The following is a 13,031-nucleotide window of genomic DNA, read 5'->3' as shown; positions in this document are numbered from 1 at the left end:
TTTGACTTGAGTTGAATAAAATGAATAAAGTGATGACGTAACATCATTTTCCAAACGGATTACTACTTAGATCCTATTTTAACAATAACTCGAAATGAATGGTTTAATTTGCAGTTTGCTAAATAATAGAAAAGCTTACCTTTTATTTCCTGTACTTCACAACTCATCAACACAGTATTTTACAAGAAAACAGCTTGTTTATCCTGTAGCCTAAAGTTTTATTGTACCATAAAACAAAACTGACAATATATCTCATATGCTGTATACAATCCTACATGTAAAATCAAACAGGCCGATGATTTTCAAATCTGTTTACACATTTCTTGAGAAATTACTAATTCTGAATCTGGTAATAAATGTCCAGGAATGAAGTTTACTCATCAGTAAGTGTGCAGTTTTTGTAAGGCTTATATGTACAGTATACTGTATATGTAGTCAGGTCTGTGTTTGCAGTATTTGCAGTATTTCGAAAATCTAAGGACCTACCATTTCTTCTTGGAATATGTCTGTGTAACTGCAGATTAAATGTCTATCAATTACCTAATTGACTTGTGGCATTGTGAAATAAAAAACATACACTGGAAAAAGTACATTACACCTTCATGGTTAATTGTACCTACCGTGCAGAACTAAAATAAATAAATGATGGGTAGGTGGGTGCTTGAGTAACCATCAGTTTTTAGGCAACCAGGTCCCTTTCATTTTGGGATTTTTTTTTTTTTTTTAAGAAGAATCAAATCAGTACATAACCTTCACCCTGCTTACATTTTTGAAGCTGTCCTGATCTCATCTCTTTGAGGCTTAGCTGCTAAAAAAAAACTGAGACTTTAGAAAATTTGCCTTACAGACATATGTATTTATTTTTGCCATATTTAAATATCATGACTTAAATTTGGAAAATGAAAGAAAAGGAAATCGGCAACCAATCCCTTACTAAAGAGATCTGGTGTATCAAGCACTGTCAATGTTACACTAGGAATAGTTTCTTTATGTACATATATACTGTAGTCTGACTGGATTTATTTACTAAAATAGTATTTACAGATTTAGACATAGACATTGACTATATTTCAAACTCATTATATATATATAGATAGATATATTGTATTACTTCTATTACTTACAATTACCTTATTGTATTATAAGGGTTTTGCAACTGCAAATGCTTTTATAGCACTTTCCGTTTGCTCTTATAAGTGCCAGGACTTGCTGATGATACTGAACACAAAGCGCCTTGCTGTATGGTACAGAGAAAACAGTTTTGTCAGAGTTTAATCTATTGCATCATTCTTTCATTTATTGGGAATGTCAAACCTTTGAGAGAGTAAAGCACACCACTGTCACACATTAGGATGGGAGGGCAAAAACAAAATCCTCAAATGGTCAAGTCCATTGAGAAAGACTGTGGGCACGAAAAACAAATCCACAAAAGTGGCTGATGGGAATTGACATATTGTCCCAGGTATTGACTTTTCTACTGTCTAAATGGTCAGTGATGGTAAACGCAGTGATGGTTGAAGAGTTAGCTTCTCAGCCACTGATCTCAGTCCACCTCCATCTCTTTCGTGCCAGGTTTTGTCTGCTGGCCTCCCTTTGCATCTCCCTTTTCCTTCCGCTCCTTGCTTGGTTGTCGGACCATTGTGAGCTCCACTGCTCTGATCATTGACTTCAGGGGTGTCGTCCACTGTGGGCTTTGGCCTGTTGATTACTGGTTTACATACATCCTCCAGCTCCTGATGAGTGATAAATGTAATGTGTGTTTGTAAAAGAACATCAGCATATCTAATGCCTGATTATGGAATAAAGAATCTCAACTTAAATAGTATGTCACATACCTGTATTTTGCCAATGATCTCTGCTACTTTAACAATGGGATCTTGAGTTAAAGCAAGTTTGCTCTGTGCATTCATCTTGCTGTTCATCCAAGCCATACTTTCGCTCACACACTTCTCCACAGTGCTTATTTCTTCTGCACTCAAATGCAGGTATCGCTCATCCTGGTAAAGAGTTTGTTAGGTTGTGATTTCATTAATTACCACACCGAATCACCATCATAAGATGCAGAAAAAATATATAAAAAGGGTTTACCTTCTGTTTATAGGAATCCACAAACTTAATGTAGAGTTGCAGTTTTTTTCCCAGCTCTTCAAATGCCCTCGGTCTGTCCTCATGTTCTCGGTGCCGGTCCTGAATGGGCTGACCCAACCTCTGGAAAAAAAAAACTGAATTACTTTTGCTGAACACTGAACTCTAATAAGTTTTAAAACTTATTAGAGTTCAGTGGTAGATATGCTATTTCTATATGATTGTTTATCTACAAATTGAAAAGTGGAATTTCGGAAAAGAGTAAAGAAACCTTTAATGCATCCAACTTCTCCTCATAGACTTGTTTGGGTTGGTCCTCTCCATCTTCATACAACCAGTTCTCTGTATTTTCCAGCATCAGTGTCAGTCTGTTGCTGTCCTGTTATTAGTTAGTTATTAGACAATATATTAAGTAATTACAGTGAGAGATTACTTGTCTCATCTGCACAATCCTTTTTATGGCATGGTGACTAGCATTAGGAATGTAATTATTTGTATAGTGTACTTGTCTTATGTGTGTTATATTTATTATATTACAAAAGCTGCACTCACCTCCTCAGTGATAAACTTTTCATACATCCCACAAAGTTTGTCACGTAAATCGTACACATACTCCTCCACAGCATTTTTAGCATCATTGAGCTCTTTCACTTGTTTGTCCTGGATAATCATCTGACGCTGCAAAGAAAAACTGCCTTCTAAGGGTCAAGTTATGGAAACAATTACAGCAAAATCCAACTGTATTAATCTAAGAAAGATCACAAACTGTCTCGACAAAAGGTTTCTCAGACTTTCAAACAGCAAAGGAAGAGATTGTTTGATTTATATCACTGTAGTTAACTCCAGGATACTAATAAGTTGTTCCCATGGCACAGATTAGCCACTATTTAACAAATGCCAGGGGGATCAGTGGTTAAAAGAGCACCAATAAATCACTTATTAAGTACATATCAAGTTTTAATCCCACTCTATGCATTATAGAGATAATCTCAGGTTAATCGGAATTTCAATCAAACCATGACTCAGCTCTTCCTAAGGTCAGCAGGAGCACTCACCTCATACTCCACAAAGTTGTTCAAGACATCACTGTCAAGCTGCCGAATGTTGTTGGCTACAATGGGCAGATCAATACTCTTCACCTTGACTTTGGGCTTGCTTTCCCCTGCTGCTGGGTCCTGCTTGTCTCCAGAGGCACCCTCCTGGATTTAGAAACCACAAACACACTCAGGCCTTTTAGCTACCGGCCTAATATAATGTCAAATGTATGCAATTGTACAACACACATTTCTTTATTTTTAGAAAAATTAGTATGATTCTGTGTAAATCCCATAGAGGTGTACTGATGTACATTAATAAAACACAAGATCCTGTTTGAAATAATCTCTATTAGCAAATCCTTAAATTCAAGCCTGCTGACCTTACTGCTGGAACTGTTATCTTCATTCTGCTGGTCCCCCTGGCTTTGGCCATCCTGGTCCACCTGCATTTTGGTCTGAGATACAATACATATTTAGCTATTTTTCCAAGCAAGAATACATATAAATAATATTTTATTGTGTCTAAAAGATCAATAAAACACATCACAGATGATAATTTCTTGGCCTGCATACAGGAAACAACAAACACCTGCTGATTTGAACTTGCTCCAACCCAGTCGTCTAGCCAGTTTGAGTAACTCAGATCTTTCCACTTGCTTTTGCTGCTTCCAACATGTCACCTTCAAGAACTGACTGTTCACTTGGTGCCTAATTCATTTCACCCCTTGACAGGTGCTATTGTAACAAGATAAGGAATTTTATTTTACACCTCATCCGTCAGTGATTTCGAAGTCGTGGCTGATGTGGTGTACAATAAATAAAAATAAAGCATCATCCGAAGAATTTATGTATGACATATTTCACTGCTCTCAACAAAATGTTATGAAAGAATATAGTTCAATCTAAAAATGAACATTTGTTGATGGGTAGAAACCACTTTCCACAGTTTAAATGTATTTACTGGAAACATATTTAGAAACCAGGTGGTTGATATTTCAGTTTGGATCAAAGGGTACAATCAACACAGTGACAGACTGACTTGAGTGACCTGTATGACCTTTATAAAAGTAAAAGTTACCTGGTCCTCTGCTCTGCTTTCATTCTGCACCATTGGCTCAGAGTCAATCTGCATGTCCTCTCCCTCTCCCTTCTGCTTCTCAATCAGAGAAGCGCTGGACACGCTGAAGATGCCATGGACATTGACACGAACTTTGACCTTAACTTTGGAGCTGTCACCGTCTGGCTGTGGAACCACATTCTGGACTGAAAAACGTCCTGGAAACAGATGGACAAAAATGGGTGGTTGGTGAAACAGCTTTGATAACGGGACCTTAACCTCACAGGTGGTGGTTAAAAACTGATACCCCACCTGAGAGTGCACACACACACACACACACACACACACACAATGATGCACACTGGCTGAGTCATTATGTCCCATCTGTGGGACACTGTGCCTTCTTCCTAATTACCATCCTGGCTGTAGATCCCTATAGGGACTCAGCCACAAATGGGCTACCCAGAAAAACGTCTGACAGCACAAGCATCAGTCACCTCTCTTTCTTTAGACTTCTTATAGTAAAATGTGGGCAGAACTAAAAGAGGACTGATCATTTGTTTCCTAGCTGACTTTCAGAGAGCATGTACCTATGCTTTGGTCTGGGTATGGGAGGTCTTGAGGGGTGCTGTAGAAGGCTTCAAGGTCAAAGGGTTCCTTTTTGTGAAAGGTGATCACTTTGGAAAATGGAGCAGCATGATTCTTACTGAACACCTCGCACTCTCTGTGACAGAGATACAGAAAGAAAAAGCAATGTCAGGTTGTGGTAAAGTCAACACAGTCAGCACATACTGTATCTTCGAGCTGGCTGACCTAGCTTTATGTACTATTTACTGGAATGACTACACAGAAGTATAGTCTTGTTCTATCTAGTTTTACTTTCTTATATGACAAATGTATTGAACTGTCCTTACCCCAAACCATCATCTGTTGGTGATTTCCAGCGAAGTGTAATGGGAAAGGGAACCACATCAGTAATGGAGAACTCCCGCACCTTAAATGCTGGAGACAAAATTGCACACTACACCCAAACAAACACAACACACAAATAAATGCACATTTTCTGTATTACACATTATTAACAGGACACTTATACAACACACTGTCTGAGAAGAATCACACCTGAAGTGCACAGCCTCTTGCTACAGCTTCGTCTGCATTGAGTGTGGTACTGATATCTTTGCAGAAAAACTTGGTGATCCTCTCTTTGACAGCCGGGATTCTTGTGGCTCCTCCGACAATCTCTACTGCATAGATGTCATCCCGGCTCAGCTCTGTCACAAAACGCAAACAAGACTGAGTGGATTCTTTCTTGATTAATTCTTCAACTAAACAAATTTATCTAAATTTGAGGGACATACTTGATTGCTCAAGGGCTGCTTTTACTGGCAGCTCTACTCTCATCAGATATTGAGCACACATATCTTCAAACTGGCCTCTGTACATTAAAAGTGATGAAAGAAAACAATTAATTTGCACAATAGTGATGTAAAGAAAAAAAAAAAGCCAAAAAATAGTGGTACCTGTTCATCCTGCTGGAAACGTCAATATCATTCATGAAGCACTCTATGTTGAGAGGCAGGTCAGAGGAGTTGGCACTCATGAGCTTCTTCAGTTTCTCACACTCCTGGTACAGCCGCAGCAGAGCCCTCGGATTGTCCCTCACATTGAGCTTGTACTTGCCCTTGAACTCCTCACAGAAGTAATCTACCAAAGCCTCGTCAAAATTACGCCCACCAAGGTACGGGTCAAACGCCGTGGCAAGGACCTGACAGGCCAGACTGACACTCAGCTTAGAGCTTAAAGGTACAAGCGTAGTGGTGGAGTTTGATGGAAAAGATTAAATGCTAACCTTGAGTTTTCCTTTGTGGAAGGCTGTGATTGAGACCTGGAATGATGAATGTCCCATGTCCACAAAGACCACATTTCGGGGCCTCTCTTCAGGAGTAGGAAGGTCCTGTTTGTAGATCCCATACGCCAAAGCCACTGTTCATAAAAAGAGATTTGTTAACATCTTGCACCTTGTTCCTGCTCAGCCATTTAACAATTTTTACTACGACCACATTTACCAAGAACACTGACCTGCAGTTGTATCGTTAATTAGTCGTAAACAGTTCAACCCTGCGATTTGAGTAGCATCAAGCATGGATCGTCTTTCAGCATCTGTGAAAAAACTTGGGACCTGTAAGAGAGCGCACAAATCAGCAGCAATCGAACAACTTTGTGAATTATGTCCTGTGTAACAGTTCTGTTACTCACAGAGATGACACAGTCCACCACAGGCTTCTTCAAAGCGCTCTCTGATGTCTCCTTTAGCTTGGTGAGCAGCATCCCCGTGATCTGCTCAACTGTGAACACCTTATCCTCGTCCAAATAGCGCACCTGTAAACACGATGCAATAAGGACCTCTGACACATTTTAAATGCAGCACAGAAGAAAATAATTATCATAAAGTAAAATATACGTAAAAAAATAACTAATAAGCTGTTTGTTTACTTATCAAGGTAAAAAATATTCAGGGTCAAAAACAGAAAGAAATTAAAAATAATCATGCTGAAAGTTTGAAGGGAGTTTTACCTTAATTCCAGCGTTTCCATTGGTCAGCTTATGAAGGCTGTAAGGCAGTTTAGGTTTTTCCACTTGGACAAGTGGGTCGTCAAATGCTCTGCCATGGAACTTTTTAAAACCATGAACTGTATTTTTGAAGTTTGTTATAACCTGTAATAAGGAAATGTATTTTGTAAAGACGTGTTTTACCTGTTAAATGTATATAAGTATATAAATACATTTCAGAAATAAAGACAAATTACTGATTGCTCAAAAATAGATGATCTTACTTGACTCTTAGCTGCATTTCCAATCATGCGGTTTTTGGAGGCCAAAGATACACAAGCCCTTGATGGAAGACAAAGAAAATAAAAAAATAAATAAAATAAAAAAAGCAAACTAACATGACAGCTGAAACAGTCCTGTTAATAACTGTGGCTGATGAAGTAAAACTGTCATTGACTGTTGCAGGGGCTGTTTTCAATTAAGGAAATTTCATAAGGTAGTCTGAAAAAGAAGCACAAACTAGGGCAGTGAGGCAGAACAGTTCACCTTCAAAACTGGGCTCATGTAAAAAAAAAAAAAAACTCAATTTCCCTAATTCATTTAACTTTTGTCAGCAAATCATTGTTTTAGTAATGAAAAAGATGCTTGTAGTGACACAAGGTTTTTATATCCATTCCACACTGGTTTGCAGTTGACAAGTCACTCCCTAGTTTCACCTTGCCACAAAAATATCCTTATTCACTTAAAGGTGCAATGCTCCCTCTCTTTTCCAGCTGCACATCCCTGTTTGCAGGATGCTGCAGCAAAAGCATTTCACTTTGCATCCTTCCACAAATAGAGGGCCACATAATAGATTATATTTCCTATAAGATTTGCTATTATAAGATGTTCTAATAAAGCTATTGCTCTAGTGGTCCATCCCAGGATTTAAGTTCTATCATATCTGGGCTGCAGCTTCTGAACAGGCCATAACAGTCGCACAATCGTCATGTCATGTTTATTTCTCTTCCTTTAAAGCACACTTTATAATGCCTTAACACACTCTATGCACGCTAAGTAATGTCCTCTTTAAGTTGCTCGTCTTCCCCAACTTTACCCATCACCTTGGTTCTTCTCAGGAGACACGTGAGCAGTGTTTCACCAAAAAGCTACATGCGACATTTTGACCTGCGTTCATCTTCTGCGATGCTGCATAAACCAAAACAGTTTAGTTTCACTCTATTGCGCCAAGCGACAACAAAAATCGGAACAAAGTAGAAAACCCCGACACATCGCACTTCATCAAGCAGATGAGAGGATCCACTCGGTGCGGGCGAGGAACCCTCAGCCTCAACCAGGCCCTGCTCTCTGTAGCAGCGCCGCTCAGCCGCAAGCATTGCGTAACAAGCTCCCAGTCACACAACACTACACGGATGATGATGATGATGATGATGATGATGCCTGTCCGTGTTTATACTTACGGTGTGCATCTGTCACTGTATTCATTGGCAACGGTTTCAATGCCACCGCTCCTGGCCACAGCGATGTAACAATTTTGGAAACCCACATCAATGCCAACCACTGACATTATGAGCGCGCTACAATTCGCCTCCTGCAAGTTTCCTTCCGCACCGAGCGCACTTGACACCTATGAGAAAGAAATATATATATATATATATATATACAATGGCGGTCTATTCCCACAATGTCATGTATTTAAGCGTGTCCTCTGCTCTGGAGTAGATACCAGACAGCTGGCTGAGGGTGCACTAACTTAACCGAATGACAAGCTGTTATGTAAGTCGAGCTGTTTTTAGAAAAACTCATTCAGAGTAATCCCAGGGAGAGCTGTCCACGCCGGGTTCTCCCACTCCCAGGTCGCCCTAGCATCACCCAGCGGTTCTGACAGACGGATGCTCCTCAGGCCCGCCCCCAGACGATTGTCATTGGCTGCGTCGCGCCGATTGCCCTGACGTGATTGGTGCGATGACCAATCGGTAACAGAAAAGTCTAGAAGCTCTGGAAAGGAGACGTCACGAGCCGCCGAGACAGAAGTCGACGTGTAGTGGTGCAGATCCTAAATATATCCTGTTAGGAAAGGTTTCTCTGAAGCAGATTATTGTGAACATCTATTATATTACCTTTATATATATATATATGACTGGTATCTGGGACTAGCTCACACTACTGCTGCTTTAAGAAAATCATGCCTCAAAGTCTTAAGCCGGGGAAATAAAGTCCCAAACACAGGAGTGGCTCAGGTGTGGGCTGACTGGAGGCTGCATCCATGTTGTACATCAAATATACTACACATGTCTGCACTGAAAAGGAATGAATGAATAAAAATAAAAAATAGGCAGAGAAATATTCAAAGACTTGGTTGGGAAGCTGTTGAGGAAATGCTAAGCAGTGGTACATCTAGCTCACACCACTATTACCATCATGGAGCAGCGGTTCATCCCAGTGATGATAAAGTCTCATCAACCTGCAAGATGAATATGGACACATACAGATTTTAAATTACTATGGTATACAGTAATAAGGATATCTATAAATATTGTGCTGCTGTACTTTTGGAATGCAGAGGCTATGTAGAGGAAGAAATTAGCACTAAACAAAGCAAACATTAGTAACACAATAGGAAACCTCCTTCAAGATTTAACTGATACAGGCTACATCTAATTAAGAAACTAAAGAAAAAGATCATTAAAGAAAATTTAGAGAATTTAGCCTACTCTGAACTTTTTATTTTATTTTATTTTATTTTATTTTATTTTATTTTATTTTATTTTATTTTATTTTATTTTATTTTATTTTTATTTCACTACACACTGCTGTTCGACAGGTGGCAGTAAAGCGCCTTCAAGCTGGTTGCCGGACCTAAATGAAGTTGGGAAGAAGAAGAAGAAGAAGATGGGCCTGAGCGACAGTAGGAAGTCCTAGTTGTAAGCTGAGCTAGCCAGCTAGTTTCAGTCAGGCAGGTTAGTTTGGTATTTAACTCTACAGTCTCAATGGGTCTGTTCGGCCGAACACCGGAGAAACCACCAAAAGATCTGGTGAGTACTGACTGACAACGACAAGGGCTGTCTCTGTGACGTTCGTCCGTAATAAGAAAGAAAAACAGCATTACCTTTAGCTAACAGCTAGCTGTTTTACTCAGCCTCGTCCTGTTGTTACTTCTTGTTAGCTAACTGAACAGCTAAAGTTATCCTAGTTAAGAAGGAAAGTTATCCTAGTTAAGTGGACAGTGAGCACAAGTCGTCCATGTGATATTGAGCTACATTATTTCTACCGTATTTGACGTTACATGTTTATTATTCTTATTTCAGCCTCTGTCTTGAAAAGCTAGCTCGTTGCTGTCATTCGCTTGAGTGTAAACAAAGCCTGAATGTGTTCGCTTTGGTTGACATAATGACATTTACTCTAACCATGATCATTTGAATATTTCATTTCAGATCAATGAGTGGTCTCAGAAAATAAGGAAAGAAATGAGAGTGATCGACAGACAAATTCGAGGTGAGATACAGTCAGTATTTGATAGTACCTCAGAACAGCCATAAACATCTAATACTTAAAGGTGTATATACTTATTAATAAATAAAGTGTGAACTTCCGATCTAATGTCTATCATTTACTTTCATGCAGTGTCATATTTAGTCTGAAATCAGAGTGGACACTATTTTATTATAAAAGTATTAAAGATTTTACTGTAGAATTGGTGACTCAGTATGATAAGTGTAGTATATTTCTACCACATTAACACACTACAACCAAAAATCTAATTATATAAATTATATTATTGTTAACCTGTGTCTCCTACTGTTTCAGATATTCAAAGGGAACAAGAAAAAGTTAAAAGATCCATCAAAGATGCTGCCAAAAAGGGCCAGAAGGATGTGTGTGTGATTCTCGCAAAGGAAATGATTCAGTCAAAAAGAGCCATCACAAAACTTTATGCTTCCAAAGCCCAAATGAACTCTGTACTACTCAGCATGAAGAATCAACTTGGTGAGTTTGGAAAAAGTAAATCTGGACTTAGAATGGGGGAAATGTAGTTTTGGTGAAATATTTGTCATTGCTATCAGTAGAACAGTTTGTTCTTCTGTTACAGAACTTAATGTTCTGAACTGCAGTGTCTGTGAAGGAAACATGTCTGTGTGTTTTTAGCTGTGCTGCGTGTAGCCGGGTCCCTGCAGAAGAGCACAGAGGTCATGAAAGCCATGCAGAACCTAATCAAAGTACCAGAGATCCAGGCCACCATGAGGGACCTATCGAAGGAGATGATGAAGGTCAGCAGGCTATTCCAGCATAAATACATTTAAAATTTTGCTGCTGACCCTGAGTGTTATTTGTTTGAAAGAAGAAGTTACTAAACCATGTCATTTTGTAAACACTATCTTCATCTTTCAGGCTGGCATCATTGAGGAAATGCTTGAAGACACATTTGAAAGCATGGAAGATGGAGAGGAGATGGAGGAAGCAGCAGAGGAGGAAGTTGACAAGATCCTCTTTGAGATCACAGCAGGTGAACAGATTTGTTAAACTCAATTAAATTTTCCTAAGAGTTAAACCACAGAACCACAGATTGACTTGCACTGCAAATAATTAACTGCTGCTTTTGTCCTGTTAGGTGCCCTTGGCAAAGCACCAAGCAAAGTTACAGATGCCCTGCCTGAAATGGAGCCTGCTGGGGCCACTGCAGCTTCAGAAGATGAGTCAGAAGAGGACATTGAAGCAATGCAGTCGAGATTGGCAGCTCTGAGGAGCTAAGGTGAACTGACACTGTCCTGCCAAAGTCAGTTCACGCACTTCAGAAAGGACAGACAATTCTGGTGCAGGGTTTAAAGTGCTGAGCATCTTCTCTGCTTCTTGTTCTTATTATTATTTGACATAATCACTTTGAGTTAACTCTGTGCTTTGACAGCTAATGTCTACAGTTTTTATAGAATGTTTGTTCTGCTCAGTGTGAAGAAGAAGTTTTTCTTTGCTGTTTGTCTTTTATTGTCAGGGGTAACTCTTGGTAAGTCTTTATTATCCAAAGTCAAAGAGAAGGTTTAAGAAAGTGTATATAATGTAAGTATGAAAAGCCTGTTGTGCCTACAGTGCTTCATCATATTCTTCTTCTGTCCTAATTTATGGACTGTGGTGGAGGTACTTGGGCATTTATGATCCGAACAAGTGATTGAATAACTGTTGATGGAAACCACCCTGCACATAAAATCACATCCTCGCTCGCTATTCTGCAGTAGTTCTGAACTCATAGTACACATTTTGTTAGCAGCAGCTGTTTTGTTTAACAGTAACTGGTCTGCATCATCTGAAACACTAGAGGTGGTGGGTGGATTTCTCTTTTCATAGTAAATTTTCTGTACAGTCCAAATGTATTTATACTATATGTGGTTATACATGTTAAGTACACTTTGGAAAATGCACGCAAACTACCCTAATCAGTTTTTTTGCATTAACGATCTGCTCCTTCAATGTTTGACTTTGTGTCGCAGGAAGCAGGAAGATGCAGCCGACATAGAAAGGTTGGGTAGTGCAGAATTTATGTATTGTGGAAGTATTGTGTGTATAATTTTTCTATGTGGATGGGGAAAAATAAGGAAATAAACTTCTAATAACCATGGGTTCAAATATGGGAAATATTATATTAATCACACCAATTTACATTTAATACAGACAGTCCTTCTACATCACAGTAAACACTAAATATTAGGTCTCATCAGGAATGGGCCCCAGAGAAATCTTAACCTGCTTGCTTGTAGTAGCCCAGTCAGCAGGTTAAAAACTGTTCTGTAAGAGACAGTCTCAAGCTGTGCTGACAAACACCTGTCTGGTGCATAAAACGGCTTGCTCTGCAGTTCTGAAGCCAAACTGTGAGCAGTAAAGTGTTCAACGACTGATAATTGCAGCTCACTGACTGCATCAATAACAGTGAAAACATTTGACGAATCAAATGTCATTAATTTCTGAACATCTGATGTTTAACCTGACGATGAGAATAAGGGTTTCAGTATCTGTTTTGGGTTTTTGGGCCCACTTGGTTTTGAAGCCCTTCCTTTTCTTTAAATGGATCAGAGGATTAGATTTCGACCGCTCTGCCCACAGCAGCTTTTGTTGTACTGTAACAAAACCTTGCCACTGTTCTCATGCTCCACTATGTAGGTCAGAGATTAGAGAAAGCCAAGGTACTGTTGCTCTTTTAAAACGGGGGGTATTTCAGGTTAGTGAACAGAAATCAAGACATTTCAGGGCCTCTTGAAATCTCTTTCCAGATAGTTTTCATGAAGACGTCTGTAGATCAGATAAAAATAATA

At 39.2% G+C, this 13,031-nt stretch overlaps 2 protein-coding genes across 2 annotated transcripts; one reads left to right on the top strand and one right to left on the bottom strand.

Moving 5' to 3' along the window:
• Positions 1 to 763: 763 nt before the first annotated feature.
• Positions 764 to 8,598, bottom strand: hspa4l (heat shock protein 4 like). Its single transcript, XM_026353726.1, is given in 21 exon segments — positions 764 to 1,606; positions 1,608 to 1,733; positions 1,836 to 1,997; positions 2,089 to 2,208; positions 2,357 to 2,464; positions 2,638 to 2,763; positions 3,141 to 3,284; positions 3,503 to 3,577; positions 4,201 to 4,397; positions 4,770 to 4,903; positions 5,094 to 5,200; positions 5,302 to 5,453; positions 5,541 to 5,617; positions 5,703 to 5,947; positions 6,032 to 6,165; positions 6,262 to 6,361; positions 6,439 to 6,561; positions 6,757 to 6,897; positions 7,017 to 7,074; positions 8,193 to 8,359; positions 8,491 to 8,598. Coding segments are annotated over 21 exon segments (2,607 nt in total). The 5' UTR covers positions 8,539 to 8,598; the 3' UTR covers positions 764 to 1,543.
• A 1,011-nt stretch (positions 8,599 to 9,609) lies between these two features.
• On the top strand, positions 9,610 to 12,348 carry chmp3 (charged multivesicular body protein 3). Its single transcript, XM_026353682.1, has 6 exons — positions 9,610 to 9,767; positions 10,167 to 10,227; positions 10,540 to 10,719; positions 10,879 to 11,000; positions 11,122 to 11,236; positions 11,342 to 12,348. Exons 1-6 carry the CDS (start codon positions 9,723 to 9,725, stop codon positions 11,479 to 11,481), a joined length of 663 nt encoding a protein of 220 aa, XP_026209467.1. The 5' UTR covers positions 9,610 to 9,722; the 3' UTR covers positions 11,482 to 12,348.
• Positions 12,349 to 13,031: the final 683 nt, after the last annotated feature.

The sequence above is a fragment of the Anabas testudineus genome, chromosome 12 (genome assembly GCF_900324465.2).
Source record: "Anabas testudineus chromosome 12, fAnaTes1.2, whole genome shotgun sequence".
Taxonomy (NCBI): domain Eukaryota; kingdom Metazoa; phylum Chordata; class Actinopteri; order Anabantiformes; family Anabantidae; genus Anabas; species Anabas testudineus.
The sequence above is the reverse complement of the archived record's forward strand: the minus strand, read 5'-3'. Positions and strand labels throughout refer to the sequence as shown.

Bases quoted from the DNA above. Each gene is read 5' to 3' on its own strand.
- chmp3 (XM_026353682.1), top strand. From the start codon at position 9,723: ATGGGTCTGTTCGGCCGAACACCGGAGAAACCACCAAAAGATCTG. The intron at 10,228-10,539 runs GTGAGATACAGT...CTACTGTTTCAG, and splicing joins GATCGACAGACAAATTCGAG to ATATTCAAAGGGAACAAGAA. The intron at 11,237-11,341 runs GTGAACAGATTT...TTGTCCTGTTAG, and splicing joins CCTCTTTGAGATCACAGCAG to GTGCCCTTGGCAAAGCACCA.